The sequence below is a fragment of the Drosophila kikkawai genome, chromosome 2L (assembly GCF_030179895.1).
Source record: "Drosophila kikkawai strain 14028-0561.14 chromosome 2L, DkikHiC1v2, whole genome shotgun sequence".
Taxonomy (NCBI): Eukaryota; Metazoa; Arthropoda; class Insecta; order Diptera; family Drosophilidae; genus Drosophila; species Drosophila kikkawai.
The window spans coordinates 14,910,720-14,926,316 of NC_091728.1; the positions used below are offsets into that span (position 1 = coordinate 14,910,720).

Below are 15,597 nucleotides of genomic sequence, written 5' to 3' on the forward strand. Positions count from 1 at the left end.
ACAGAGAAAAAATATTTGTCTTAATTAATTTTAATAAATTCAATTTATAATAATTAATATTTAATTTAAATGCAGAATGTTTAGTACATTCTAGAAGACTAGGATCTTAATATACCATTGTAATTCTAAAATATTATACGAAATATATTATTGCAGTCCTTCAAGTTTATTTTTAGCAGTAATATTTATTACAAAAATATTCAAATTGAAATTCTTAATAAAAAAATATGTATAAATTTATATTCACACTTCTGTAATAAAAATATACAAATATTTATCTTTAAATAAGTTATCACCATAAAATCCTTAGCTTAAGAGACACCAAATCGAGGCAAACATTGAGTTGTTATATATATATAGTTGTTATATTTTTTTTTTTGCCCGGTGCCAGATTGTTTTCGCAGGACAAGGCCAAAAATCAATTTGGTTAAGCCGAATGCGACGCTGGGGAGCAACTGAGTTAGCGTCATTCCCGCCACGTGCCTCGTGCCTGGCAAATGTTAATGAGCCTGCGTACCATAGCCTTTATTTTTATTATGCCCAGCTACTATTTCTATGAATACATACGCACTTATATATGCAAAAAAGGAAAATGTTGACCTTTCCTTACCCCCTTTCCGTTCCCCCACTCGCCCAATGTGCGCTGTCAATGCTGGCCAGAAAAGCATAACAAACAAATGCGCGTGAAATGTCAAAATCACTGTCAGGCGGCAGAAAATGGAAAGTAGGAAAGTGGGAAAGTGGAAAAACCAGGAGCAGAAACTGCGAAAGAAAGATGACGACGCATAAGCGAAAAACAAGCAAAATGCTAAGGGCGAGGCAATCAAGAAAAATTTCCCCAGCAAATGGCATGGCAAATACAAACAGCAGCAACAACCACAGTCAGATAGAGTGGTTGCATGTGTGTGGACCGAGGCGGAAGTTGGGAGGAGGGAGTGGGAGAGGGAGAGGGAGTGAGCAGGAGCACAAGTTGATGATGAGGTAGCACATAAACACACAGGCACACAAACACAAATGCCAGCCGCCAGCAGCCTTAACAAGACTCGAGTGAATTATAAAAAAAAAATCCCCAACAAACCAACGAAAATTCGACTCTTTGATATGCGATACTGTCCCACGATTTGTCGCAATCAAAGAAAAGAATAACAAGAATATAAAATTACTTGGTTATTAAAAAATGTATAGACTTAACCCTTTGCTTATAAAGAAAAAGCTAAAGTATCATATTACTTATTTATAGAAATTCTATTGCTTAGTTTCTTTATGTTTTCATTTGAAATTGCTCTTCAATAATTCCCTAAACCTTTAACTTTATTATTTTAAAGCTTTCGGCTCGAATTTCAACTAAAACCTTACACAAGCTCAAACTTGTTTTATCACTTGAAAAAAGATAACCTCATAACCCAGGATCAAACTAACTAAATCGAATAAATGTACTAAAAACTTATTGATGGCAAGCTCTCGCACAGCTTAAACTCGCCTTACTTCCCCCGGCTGAAGGCCAGGCGAGAAGTGGCTGTATTTTTTTAAACTGCAGCTCCCGCAGTTCTTGGCCAACTGCTTGTGGGTTGCAACAGAATGTTCTACATGGTGCTTCTCTCCTTTTTTACAATTGCTGGCGGGCAAGTGAGACTGGGAGCTACATAGCGTGTGGTTTTATGCCTGGCCGCTTGTTTGGTCTTCGTTTTATCGTGTGGCCACAGTTTGTGTGTGTGTGGGTGCTGACAATTTTTAGCATAACGTACAAACCAAGCTCGGAGCAACAAGCTCAGAATTAGCCACAAGAGTTGCCCCACATGTGGCAACAGCAATTGCTGAGACTCAAATCAGCTAAGCGCAGCAGTTTTTAAAGCTACAAAATTTTGTCAAATTCATCTGAAAAGTTTCCTGCTTTTATTTAACAAAAAATGCACCACCTCTGCCTGCTTGCTGACTTTTAGTTACCAACAAGAACAACTTGGTAATTAGTTTAAGTAAATGGGAAAAAAATGAGTTGGGGAAAACTTCGCCTGGGGCCACGCTGCGTATGCGGAATATTTGCAAGAGCCAACTTTCAGTTTATTTAAATTGCATTGTGTGTGTAAGAAAATCAATATGTTTCAATTTCAAAGGAAAAACAAAGAGCTAGAGACCTTTTTGCCTGACCTGACAATAAAGTAAGGCTTATCAGAAAGAGGCATTTGAGAGGCTGTCACAACCAAATTACTACTATTTTTGCCACTGGACTGCATCATTAAAAGAGGATCAATTCACGCAACAGCGCATAACAATGCTGCAGCAGAAGTCTTTCTCAGTTTCAGCCAATGCTAAAGTTAGCCTTGGATTTGGCCCTAAGTCCAAATTAATTGCATGCAATTCGGCAACTTAAAGCCCCCCGGACTTGATGTGCTTTGCATTTTGAGGGTCTGCTTTGGGGCTTCCGAGATATTCCCACGTATTCCTCCGAAAATGTAAATGCGATGCAGGCGACACAAAATACGCTTCACTGCGCAAAGATTAGGGTTTGAGGGGTTTATTTATTTTTCCTTTTTTTTTTTTTTTTTGTTGGTACAAAGCACCCTAATGAGCATTTAAGCTTGCGGCTTGGGGTAGTCTCGTTTTTATTTTTCTGCTGCTGTTGCATTTGCATAAATTGAAATTTTCAAATGGCGCGAGAAGGCAATAAAGTTGCGCTTTTAATTTAATTGATTTGCATTTTAAATACATTGCAAACAAAGGCAGCGATAAATTTGATGGCTGCTTTTCCATAGAGTTTTCATTTTTGCCAGCTAAACAAATTCCCCCGGGTTTTTCTTTTGATTTTTTGATTAGTTTCTCATTGATTTATGTATGTTTGGGCATATGGGTGAAATGTTTTATTGAATTCCGACCAGGCGCACTTTAATCTGGCCAAAAGCAACAACAGCAAATGTTTGCGCTCCCTTCATAGCCACGTTTTCGTTAGTTTTCGCTCTTCCTGTTTGTATCTCTCATTCTGGGCCATTTAGTGCGTATACGCAATATCGGACAGGGGGGAATTCTTGGCTGCCGCAACGGAAGCGCTAAACCAAACATAAAAACAAACAGCACACTTAATCGTGTATAAATGTTTATGCTCTCGTGTGTGTCGGCATAGTTTTATGTCTCAATTGAAGCGTTTGCCAGGCAAATAAAAATAATCAGCAAGTCAATATCCCGATGGGCAGCGGAAGAAATGCTTAAATCTTGCCGCTGCTTCATTATCACATTTTGTTGCTGTACATCTCATGATGATGAAGTGGTGGTCTGTGTGGTATTAATCCCATGAATGATACTATGATTGCTAAATAATTGAAATGCGCTTAGTTAATTGTGCAACATGAGGTAAACGTTCCTGGGAAATTGATTGCGACGCGTGCAGAAATCGAATTATGGCAATATAATATACTCGATTATTTCTGCTCCCAATTCATTATGGGCTTGCTGAAATAAAGAAGTATAGTTAGTTATTTACTGAAGCAAGATATTGTCATAATAATCTTTTTTAAGCATAAGAAATCTTATATTGCAATATTAAAATTGAATATAAAATAAATACATTTATAAATCTTCCTGGAATGTTCAGTGCCATGTGGAGTTTCTCCGGATATTTCAGACATTTCGTAAACTGTAATTCTCCTTTTTTTTTGACAAGCTGTCAAGGTAAAAATATGCTGCCAGCATGATATCATGGAAACTTGTTTCCTTGTCAGTATTACCACACCACAAAATAAAAATATCTGTTTGTAAAAAAAAAAATTATTTGTATATATGATTTCCGACTGTCGTAACATATTTCAAATTGGGGAAACCCAATAGAAATTACATCAAAATTATTTCCAAATTTGTATTTATTGCAATATGAGCGGCGAGAAGAGTTTGGCAGCACAGCGAATTAAGCAGAGAAAGCTTGATAAAATTCGAATAATGATATTTGGATGGTAAGAATAAGTCGTAAGCAAGTTGCTATCTGTGACCATCAATGTCTTCCAGTCGCAAAGAATGGCCCAAAACGACGCTGAGCGGCGACTCCCTGGCCTGCACATCAAAGTCCAGTCAAGTTGTGGGTAAGAAATTGATCATTTTATTGGTTTTTCGATGCACTGGCTATTTTCGGCTGAGCCGGAACTAAGGTTACTTTAAGAAATATTTAGTAGGGATATCAATAGGCATTCTAGAGAATCCTCAAAAGGGATCTACTTCTTCTTTCGCTGACAGCGCTGCAGCTTGGAGCGTAGCATCTTGTTCTCATCGGCACACTTCGTGGTGATCGCTGTGCGTACTTCCCTGGGCGTCATGTCCATGCTGTTGGTCATCAGGTAGACCAGATCGGCCACCTTCAATGGGTCCAGCTGCTGCTTGCTGGGCCGGGCGCAATCCTTGAAGGCCGGCGACGGCTTCCCGGAGAGCGTGTGGTGGGCCAGCGTGTCCCGGTCGAAGATCTCGCACAGCAGCTTGCGGGTGATGGAGGGTCCGGTCATGTCCCAATTGATGGCACTGAGACTGCTGCGTAATACCTTGGTGCCATTCGGACCGATCATTACCATCGGCGACCTATTGTCCTGGTCGAACTCGAAGCCCGGACACGGACGCTTGGCATTCGGCGTGGAGGTCACCGGCTTCTTGCTGCGCTTTCTCTTGGTCCCGGCTGACGACGAGCCCTCGTCGCCATCTGGCACATATTCCTCATCGTCATCGTCGATGACCGTGTCCTCGTCATTGGTCTTGGGCGTGGAGGTGTTGTGCTCCTCGGTTCCCTCGCGGAACATCTCAAAGCGCGACGAAGTCTGCTCCTGATCTTGGTCCTGGTCCTCGTCCATTTCCTGTACCTTCTCGATCTCAATGGTGAGGAGATCCAGGGCCTTACGCTTGCTGCGCTCCCACTGCTGGATCAGCTTCATCCGCGCCTCGTTGACCGTCTGGATGGTGTTCCTCATGAGCTGCGTTGTCTCCACATCTCTGACAAAGTCGTCATAGTCTTGATCCTCCTCTTCCTCCACCGCATCGTTGCAATTTTGGGTTTTGAGCAACTTCTCAGCAGCCCGGGTCAGAGTTTCCAGAGTGCTCAGCTTTCCATTGTCCGTCAACTCGATCTGGCGCATGGCACGATCCGCAAAAGCCTCGGCATCTTCTTGGTGGTGGTCCAGAGTCTTGCCATCACCATCGCTTTCCTCCTCCGTAAAAGAGTCATCTGTGCGAAGGCGGGCAATAATGTCCACCACCTGCCTTTGGGCCTCGGATAGCTGCACTGTTTCCGGGTCGTAGGGCAGAAGGGTTAGAGCGAATTCCAGGCGCTGGCGGCGGTTGATCTGTGGAGAAAAGAGATGTTAGTTTAAAGATTTTCTTTATATTATTCACTTTGACTTTTACTCACCATGGTTCTGTTTGCTGGCCAATTGTAAACTGAAATCTTACTAATAAGTCACTGCCTTATATACCCCGAAAACTCCTCCAGGTAGTTGATCAAGAAGCTACCTATTAATCCCTTTATTGCTCCCGTCACAGATGTTTCGTCCAGCAGGTCGGATATAGGTCGCATACCTGCGGGTGGATTTGCACCATGCGGCTGCCCGATGGACACAGGACCCTCGAATTCCACACAATCCCTTTTCACCTGCGAAGTATCCACTCAAACAGAGGACAATGAAAGGAAATCCACAAATGAAACCGAACCAAGGGCGTCTGCGGAATCTGTTTCAGGTCGGAAAGATGTAGCCACTCAGTCATCGTTTACGGAATTGCAAAATAACCCAAGAAGATCCTCCAAAACGAACTATAACATAGTTAGTACAAGATTTTTGCCATCTAGTTATATAATCAACCAGGAATGCGAACCACAATCTGACGCAGATTCAGTTGCTGAAAAGCATCCGCAAAAATGGAGTTTCAGGCGTCCTCTTATTGTGGTTGACCGGGGCCTACCAAGAATTTCCGGGGCAAAAAGCCAGATGCCGACAAACCAAGCAATGAGTGACCCACAGACAAGAGACCAAAGAACAAGGGGCCAATCAGCAAGAGACCAACGATCGGGAAGCAATTCAAGAGGAAACCAACAATCGAGAAACCAGCCAACAAGGAACCAACAAAAAAGCCAAAAGAAACCAAATAGAAAGCAATCAACAGTTGCCTTTGAGCAGCCGCAACAACAAAGGCAGAGACAGGGACAGGGACAAAACCGATCGAATTTGGAGTCTGAGAGTTCAGCTACTTCTTTTGCGACCTCGAATCAATCTGAAGCAGAAGCTTCTGCGAAAAAAGACATTTATACTCAATCTGAAGATCAAGTCCCACGAACGGAGAAGCCCGCTGCCTCTTATCCGTGTTCCCGCATTCCCGAATTACTCAATCGGGTTTGTAAACTGGAAACAAAGTTGAAGAATCAGGAACAAGCTCTTAGGAGCCTTCAATGCGCCATGAAGGCGAGCAAACCCCCAAATTGCAGTGTCAACCAACCGCCAAAGAAATGTGAAACGGCATGCAAAGCGAAATGTGCTGAGCGATCCATCCCGAAATGTGCTGAGCAATCCACCCAGAAATGTGCTGATCAATCCACCCAGAAATGCGATAAAGAGCCTACCGATTGTCAGACTTTAAAGAAGGAATTCATAGATATATTCATCAAAACAGAAACATCTGCCACAAGCGCGTGTTCCCAAAAGGATATTAAAAAGCCAATTGGCATTTGTCCTGCGAAGAATAGTTGTGAAGATTCCCGAACAATGTATTTACAGTGCGTGGAAGATTCCGACACTTTAATTCAGCAGTTCAATCAGAAGTTTGCCAAGCCAAAGAATTGTAAAGGCGAGAAAAACAAGTCGCCTTGCCCGGAAAAATGTTCACCTTGTTTGTCCGTCCTAACTAAACAATGTATAACGGAACCAGAATCAGGAAACATGCTCGATAAATGCGTTGGTCTAGTGGCCAAGAATTCAAATGTAAGAAAATCTTCTTCAGCTTCTTGTTTGGCTGAGAATAAAGTTGGAAACCCCTGTGACTCCCGTCAAAGTTTAAAGAAGGAAGTCTACGAGTCCGTACTGGAACAGTTTGTCAAGAACTTCCCCAATCCTAGTATGGAGTATAGCCAGAACCTGGCGGCGGCTCAGAAACCCGAAGGGGAGCGGTACTTGTTCGAGCGCTTGTGTGCTGAACTCGTAAGCCTATTTACCAAGCCAAAAAATCTGGAACCGTGTGCAGTAAAGGAGGAGGACAAGCTCAAGAGGGTGACCATATCGGAAAACAATACGATTCGGGAGAAGGATAAACTAAGTGAGAAGCCCTGCAAAGTGGAGAAGATTTGCAAGGATCCTGCGGTGTCACCCGGTGGCTGCCCATCGTGCAGTGACAGTGGGAACCTGCCCGTCCTTGACAGCTTGGTTGACGAACTAATGAAGCTAATTGACTGCAGACCCTTCCGGGACGTGGTGCTGATCATAACGCGGCGGGGATGTAATATCTATCATATCAATATCCGTGAGATGGCGACGGGCAATGTGCTGGGCTGCTTGCTTGCCAATGAAGCGGCCATAACTGAAGCCATGAGCCTGGGATTGTTCGAGGATATCCACACATTCTGTGAATTGGACAAGCAAAGTACTAAAGATGCCTTAGTACCACAGCGAGAGCCGGGTGGTGAGACTCAGTTGGATAGCAGGGACAAAGAGAAGGCCATGGCATTTGTAACTCGAGTGCTGGGCCTACAGGCTGGGGAGGCCGAACGCTTCTTCTTCCTAACCAACGCCCTCAAATCGGTCAAGAAGTCGTCGGATCAGAGTCTCGTTGGACCGGAATCATCAGGGGCTACCGAAAACACTGGCCTTATTGGCCGTGGAGCTATCACTGGCAACCTGGTTTTCCTGGGCAATGTTCACAATGCACCAGGAACCTCCGGGTCGCAGTCAGATATGAGTGGGCGAGGCATCCAAGCATTTCCTTCGTATGCTTTCTGGACAGGATACTGAGGATAAGAATAAGGTTTAAAGTCCCGTAAAAAAAAAACTAGGCAAAAATCAGTTTTAAACTAACAAAGTCTAAGTTATGAAGGGTCTGAAGTTCAAGCTCAAATCATTTCTAAAAGATAGCAAGCTACTTGCATTCCCCTATTTATCTTTTTTAAAATTTAAATATCTTAAAAATAGAAGCCTAATTTTATATGAAAACTTCAAGCAATGTAACTTTTATAATACCGAATAAAATCAGGAATCGTATGCATACTTTAGTACTTTAGTTTAATATTTAAGGGATATTTTACTTTCGCAGGTAAGTAAATAAAATTAGGAAATATTGCAACAGATGTCCTTTTGGACTTTGCATTTAATGCCCTTTTCCTAGCAGCTGCGAATTGGGAAAATCCGCGCCCTTGCAGGTAATAAGTAAGCAATTAGAATACGATTGGTAATCCTGGCCAGCTGCAGGCCATAATTGCCAGGTAATGCGGGCAATATCTCAGCCCTTTTCCACCTATAAAAGATCTCGCAACGCAGGAGTAGCCATCAGTTCCTCACGAGCAGCAAAGATATCAACACTAGCCCGTTTCCTAGACTTCAAAAAATCCATCATGAGCAACACTAGCAACGACAGCGGCCTGGATGACTCCGCCAACTGTGGCGCCGCGGCCAATGCCCATGGCCCCATTGCTGCTACTCGACTCTCCTGGTTCCTGGCCGAGGTCGACGATGGATCCATGAAGAATGGCAAGCCCAATGGCCAGCCCCGGCTCTGTGTGCTCCACTCAATGGAGCTCTTGGAATCTGACGTATCCGACAAGTACATGACCCGCTTTGTGGAGTTCCGGGTGAATGGCATGGTGGTGGAGGCTAAGCTTATACTTGCTGCCGATGAACGACGCCTCGTGGACGCCGCCTTGCTATCTATGAGCAAGGAGCAGCGGGAGAATGCCAATGCTAGACAACTGCTGGTTCAATATACAGAAAACGAAGCATCGGGCGAGCGCCTCGTCCAGAAGCTCGTCTCCCCGGACAGTGTGATGTGGATGAGCGCCAAGCCAGAGCTGTCGGCCACACCGTTGGTCAGCCTGGGTCCTGGATGCATTGCACACGTCCTGTATGCCTACGATCAGCGACATTACATGGAGAAGATCTTGCTGCACCTAAAAGCCCGCAGCTTTGACCATGCCTTCGATGACCACCTGGAAGTTGAGGAGGAGCCCACACTGGCCGACGACACATGGATGCTGGTGCAATACAGCCCGGAGCCGGAGGTGGTGGTCTACCAGGTGGTGCAGTACAGGCACACGGTGTGGCGTCAGGAGAACCTTTTTAAGGACGTGATTGCCTACATCCAACTGCCCGGCAGCGATATCGTTCTCCAGGCGGTGGTCATCAGCTATGGCCGGGACAAGGAAGCCCAGGACGCCAAGTACGAGGAACTGCGACGTTTTGCCCTGGACATGGACTTCCCACAGCCCGACGAACTGGAGAAGCATCTGGAGCAAGGCAACAGCAATACAGCCGCTCTCTTTGCCCGCACAAGCTTGTACCAGAAGGCCGAGCAGCGAGATGTCACGGGGGAGCACAGGGAACTGCGCCGGAGTCTGGAGCAGATGAGCGAGAAGGCCCAGAGCGAGGCCCAGATGATTATCGATGCCTTCGACATGGTGGACAATATAAATAAGAATCTGCAGTGTCGCTTGTCCGGGGATGCGAGACTTGCCGTGGAGGCCACATCCGGCGATGAATTGAATTAAGAGGGTTTATAACTAACGTACAACGTTTCCAATAGACTTAAGTGTAAAAATAAATAAAAATTAAATAAAAAAAATATATTCTTTATGCATTCGAAAAATCTTGAAAATCTACCATAATTTTAATTCGGAAAGCTGTTTTGTGAAAATTGATTAAATTTATCAAAAAATGGTGCTGATCAAGAATATATATACATGATTTATAGGGTTGAAAATAGCTCCTTCAATGCACTTCAGAGCTTCTGACTAAAATGATTACGAATATACCCTGCCGGGGTATAAAATAACACATTTTTCTTATCTGAAATAAAGCTTAACATTAAATACATAAAATGCATTTATATATGACAAAATTACTTTATTTATTATTAACTCGAGCAAATTCTTATAGCTTTTTTTTTAGTTGGTTACAAAAAAGGTAAAAAGTAGGTGGAGCATTCGACTTAAAATTATATTGTTTAACACAAAGTAAATATCATGCATTCTCTTTAAAGTCTTAGTAGTCTAGTAAGTAAGTGGATGGAAATCATTGAAAGTTTGGGCCACCATAGGCGGAATATTACCAACGAAAGGCGGCGGCATCAGGCCAGGCATTGTCCCTGGATCGCCAGGTGGTGGCGGCGGAGTCGGCATGAGATAGAAACGCACAGGAGCTCGAATCATATGGGGCTGGAACGGAAATTGTCCTGGCATAAATTGGTGTGATCCAATTGCTTGCTGCGGCGGCGTTGGGTAGAAAACTGGCTGAGGAACGGTGGGCAACGGCGGTCGCGGAATGTGCAACGGCTGTCGGGGGATGGGCATCGGTGGTCGGAGAACAGGCATAGCCGCCGGTGCAGCTCTCTGGTTCGATGGCATTGAAATCGAATGATTCTCTCGGTCTGATGATGGCGGTGGCAGAAGCGGAAGCTGCTTTGGTTTATTTTCGTTGTGGTCCATCGCAAGAGAAAACGGAAGAGTTACCTTTTTGGCCTCCGAATGCAAAGCCGGCCCTGGCCGCTTGTCCACTTGCTGCTCCTTCGTGCTAACCTTTTTTGGGCGCTTCTTGTGCCGGGGACGCCGGTACCTGTAGGGAGGATCCCAAGGCTGGAACTCGGAAGGGGGCATTGGATGCAGCGCAGAATATGGTACGGTCAGGAATTGCGCCTTGGCCTCGGAGAAAACCACGCTGGATGTATGTTCCCAGTTGATGTACTGAATGTGGCAGATGGACATCTTACGCGGTTGCTTGGGGTCCAACGCCACCTGGCACTTGGCTCCCACCTTAAAGTCGTAGTCGCCCATGTAAATGTTCAGGTTCCTGGCCTGTCGACGAGCAGCATTCAGGCAGTACAGCTCCACATTGCGATAGGTGTACGGGTCCAGGGATTTGGAGACTGCATAAGGAAAGGGAGCTCTCTCGTCTGCGACAAACTGCCGCACGCACGATATGGGCACTGGAGAGTTGGGCCGGCGATTGTGGTAGGCGCAGGTCTTGTAATTAGTCAGGAGGCAGCGGGTCTTCTCTGGACGGTCCAGCTTGAAGGTCCTGCCATTGTAGCACAGCAGACCGATGACGTTGCGATCGGCATCCATTTCGAATTGCATTTCCTGATTGAAGGTGTTCGGATACAGCATCGCCTCCACGGCCAGACCAACATCTGGGAGGCGGAACAGCTGCTGGTAGAGGAGCTTATAGGAAATGGCCTGGCAAACTGCGGCCATGGCGATCTCCGGCATGGTGAACACGGTGTCGAAGTGCCCACTATAGTCCTTGAAAATCCGCAAGACGTCTTGCTGGTATCTGATGTCTCCGATTGTGACCGTCTCGCCCAATTGGAAGGTCTCGTAGATGACCACGTTTCGGCCATACAGCAAGCACATGGCACGCAACTCTAGCATCGTGCCCTCGGTCTGCGTCTTCTCCAGTCGCCACAGGTAGTCGTCGAAGTCGCCGCGCACCTGCCGCTCGAAGAGGCGTCTCTTGCGGAACATGAAGCGAACGCACTCCATGCGCACTTCGTAATGCAGCACCTGGGTGTCGTACACCTGTTCGGCGACCACGCGGAACAGACTCGTGGGGTCCCTAACGGTGTGCTTCCGGTACAGCAAGTGTTCCTCCAGGAAGTGATCAACCGGGTCTGGCCCCTGGCGGCTTCCAAGCCCCACGCCACGAAATTCCGGCATCATCGAAACTAAATTCGCGGAAAAATCGCGTCAAATTGGTTAAGTTACCAAAATTAATTGCGTATTGGATGAAGCACTACAACAAGTCGTTTTCCAACACTAAAGAAAGTGTAAAGTGACCAGACTGGGTTTATCGATTTAAATGCAGGAAAAATACAATTCTATGATTCTATGGATAAATATATCATGACTACAGGTAACAATTCAAATCAAACAATTCAAATTAAAAAACATAAATTGACATTAATATTAGGGTTTTATGGTTAATTTTATGTTTTTGGTGGTGTTGTAAAAACATCGATAGCAGTTAAAGAAAACATCGAAATGTCTCCACTTTATAGTGGAAAATGACTTATTTTTTAATTGTTATCGCTTTGTCGAAATCTACTTACCCAACACTGTGTTTATAAGCGTCACCTTTTCAATACTTGCCACGTGCTTTCGTGTTGTTTCAAGGAACTTAAATTTTACTTCAAATGGCTGAAAGAAACGCTAAACGTATTAAGTTGGAGGCGGAACCAGCAGAACATCCGCCTACTGCAACTACTAAACCCAGCATCCACCAAATGCGACGCGCGGATCTAATCCAGGAAGTCATAGAAGAACGCAAAAAGAATGAGCTCTTAGCCGTGAGCAAGGGCGTGCTAGAGGAGAACTTTAAACGGGATCTGGACGTGATCCGCAAGGAGAATCAGGAGTTGACCGCCGAGAGGTATTCTTTGCTGGAGCAGATTCAGCAGGAGATGTCGAAGAGCGACGCACTGCGCCAAAAGTTGCTCGAGCCCGGCCAGACGTATGAGCTTGTCGTAACTAACCAAAAGCTAACCACGGAGAGGGATTCCTTGCTGCAGCAGGTGCAGCAGGAGATGTCGAAGGGCGAGGCACTGCTCCAACAACTACATGAGTACGAACAGTCGCAGCACTCCATCCTAGACTGCGTCATGCAACAAAATACTGCTCAGATCCAGGAGATGTCTCTGCAGATCGAGGAGATATCCCTTCAGAGTCAAGGTTTTCAGGACGAGATGCAGGATTTAAACAGACAGCTTGAAAAGATCGTCGAAGAGAATACATGCGCCATCTGCCTGTCGCCGTGGGACGCCGAGGGAGACCATCGCCTTGTCTCGCTACCTTGTGGCCATATCTTTGGGAAAAATTGCCTCTGGGATCAGTTGGGGCGTAACCCACAGTGCCCCTACTGCAAGCAGGAGGTTCGGTCCGGGGACACGCGATACCACTATGCGTGTCGAATTTTGCCAGTGCGACGCCAACAGGCGCAAACGTCTCAAGCAGTACAGGATGCTCCAGCAGCACGACAGGTAGCACAGCCAGTTCCGCATCATGTAGGGTCGGCTCCACGTCCAGTTCAGCCAGCTCCGGCAGTACAGGCTCCACGTGGGGTACAGCCGGCTCCACGTATGGTGCAGCCGGATCCACGTCCAGTTCAGCCAGCTCCGGCAGTACAGCCGGCTCCACGACCATTTCAGCCAGCTCCGGCAGTACAGCCGGCTCCACGTCCAGTTCAGCCAGCTCCGGCAGTACAGGCTCCACGTGGGGTACAACCGGCTCGACGTATGGTACAGCCGGATCCACGTGTGGTACAGCCGGATCCACGTGTGGTGCACCCGGATCCACGTCCAGTTCAGCCAGGTCCACGTGTGGTGCACCCGGATCCACGTCCAGTTCAGCCAGCTCCGGCAGTACAGCCGGCTCGACGTCCAGTTCAGCCAGCTCCGGCAGTACAGGCTCCACGTGGGGTACAGCCGGCTGGACGTATGGTACCAGCTCGTTCGTGGACAGGCTTACCCAATACCATGCTATAGAGGTCAACAGGATTGCCCCTTTCACGGGCATCACTAGCTCCAGCCGCACAGCCGGCTTTAAAGTACATCAGCGGTATCCAGGTCAACAAGAAAATATTAAAAATTTTGAATTTGAATTAGTTTTTAACAATTTTGAAAATGTTTAAAATGTTTGAGTTATATTAAAAAAATATCAAAGTCTTTTGTTATTCATTAATTAAAGATTTATGAGAGAGAATATAATTTTAAGAGAACAGAAACTGAAAGGCAAATAAAACTAATAGAACTAAGAAAAAGTTTTAGCCATTATTTGTGGTGCGAATTAGATGGAGATCATCGAGAGGATTATCTCATTATCTTATAAATATTCCTATGATGTGAATAAGGGTCAAACATTTTTTAAAAGTATTTTTTTATACCATATAAGCACACCTGTAGTTTTTATGGTCATTATAATATTTTCGACTGGCACTAAGCCTTAATATCTTGCAACCTATAGAAGTAGTTCAAATTGAACATAATATTAGGCATCCATTGATGCTTTATCCTTGTGTATGCATAGTTGGGTGCGCAAGGCATAAATCTGCAATCAATGAAGAAGGGATTGGGCTGGATACCCCGAGCCTCTCAGCCACAGTCCATTATTTATTTGGCCTATCAACTAGTCAATACAACAGAGAGGCGGTCCATTTTTCACACATGCACCCATGACTATGGAATTGATGACTAATTCCTGGGCGGCACAAGAAATTCGTGTTGGAAAATAAATGGAATAATCAATTTTCGGCTGTCGCTCTGACCAAATCGTGTCAATGGTTCAGCTTGTCTCTGCTAGCATTTCTCGTTTTCTTTTTTCGAAATACATATATGTAAATATTTTATTTCTCGTTCCTTTCTGATGTAGCACATTTTGATATGCAAATGCTTCTGGGAAAAGGCAGACTGATTTAAATATATTTATGTGTGACGTGCAGATGTAAACATACTATATAGTTCCAGTATATAGAGGCAAAGTTTTGGGCCAGCTTTGCTGGCTCTCGCCCCGGAGAACCACAAACCGCAAAGACAGAGGGACTCCAAGTAAACTCTGCTTTTCGAATTTGCGGCGTGGAAATTGTATAAAAATGTGATTCCCAAACGAAGGACGTGGAATGGGAATAGGCAACCCAAAAGTATAATAAATAAACTCAGGAGCAATTCCTTGGAGCGTTCATCAAAGCAAAATTGATATCAATCATACGCACACAAACCCAGCCTCCACAATCGTATCTGTGTCTATGTGATGGCAAATTGAAACATTATATAAAATATTGGCCCCCGAAACTACCCACTCGGCAAATGGTCCTTAAAAATAAAACACCATCAAGAAGGTCCCCGAAACCAGAAAAAAAAAACGTATTAAATTTAAAGGAATTTCCCGTAGTTATTTTTAGTCAACGTCCGACTTTTTAGTCTGAGAAAAAGAAAAGCCCAAGAGGGAGGGACAACTTTGAATGGATTTCCTCGCCCACAGCGGCTGCCACTTTAAAGATGATGCCTGCCTGTCGGAGGAGTCGTGAAAATAAGAAAATGAAAACAAATCTAAGGAAAAGGCAGGAAAATGAAAACAAAGCCACCGCGGCCAGGCGTGACATTGCTGGAAATGCATGAGTATGCGGCGGAAAATGAAGCCATTACTTCAAGGTAAGTCCTGGCCGAAAATCAAAGTCACACTCCACCGATCCCGCAGCGTTGGCTTGGCACTGCCTCTGCCGTTTACCCTTTCGGTGAGCCACCAGTTTCCCGCCTTTTCCACTCCTTCCTACCCACAGATGGCAAAGTGTCAACGGCAGTCGTGCGTCTCTCCATCTCGGAGCCACAGCCACGCATCGCATCCTTTGGATGTCCCATTCCGACGTTTCTGGCGCTGACTGCTCCTGCCCAACTGCTGTG

The 15,597-nt window shown here is 45.3% G+C and overlaps 4 protein-coding genes across 4 annotated transcripts; 2 read left to right on the forward strand and 2 right to left on the reverse strand.

Annotated features, from left to right (window-relative positions):
* The first annotated feature begins 3,702 nt into the window (after positions 1 to 3,702).
* LOC108077312 (uncharacterized) lies at positions 3,703 to 8,212 on the forward strand. Its single transcript, XM_017170600.3, has 3 exons — positions 3,703 to 3,938; positions 3,991 to 4,064; positions 5,503 to 8,212. The coding sequence occupies exons 1-3, from the start codon at positions 3,859 to 3,861 to the stop codon at positions 7,953 to 7,955; spliced, it is 2,607 nt and encodes an 868-aa protein (XP_017026089.1). The 5' UTR covers positions 3,703 to 3,858; the 3' UTR covers positions 7,956 to 8,212.
* Positions 4,071 to 5,315, reverse strand: Elba1 (Early boundary activity 1; the record flags this gene model as incomplete). The annotated part of the gene is made up of 1 exon (XM_017170601.2): positions 4,071 to 5,315. A coding segment is annotated over one exon (1,122 nt), but the record flags the coding sequence as incomplete, so codon positions are not given.
* A 318-nt stretch (positions 8,213 to 8,530) lies between the features above and the next one.
* On the forward strand, positions 8,531 to 9,700 carry Elba3 (Early boundary activity 3). The gene has a single exon (XM_017169993.2). It carries the CDS (start codon positions 8,552 to 8,554, stop codon positions 9,698 to 9,700), a length of 1,149 nt encoding a protein of 382 aa, XP_017025482.1. The 5' UTR covers positions 8,531 to 8,551.
* A 382-nt stretch (positions 9,701 to 10,082) lies between these two features.
* On the reverse strand, positions 10,083 to 12,313 carry LOC108076882 (deubiquitinase otu). The gene is made up of 2 exons (XM_017169912.2): positions 12,256 to 12,313; positions 10,083 to 11,871 (listed from the first exon to the last, which is right to left on the reverse strand). The coding sequence occupies exon 2, from the start codon at positions 11,864 to 11,866 to the stop codon at positions 10,202 to 10,204; it is 1,665 nt and encodes a 554-aa protein (XP_017025401.2). The 5' UTR covers positions 11,867 to 11,871; positions 12,256 to 12,313; the 3' UTR covers positions 10,083 to 10,201.
* Between the last annotated feature and the right edge of the window lie 3,284 nt (positions 12,314 to 15,597).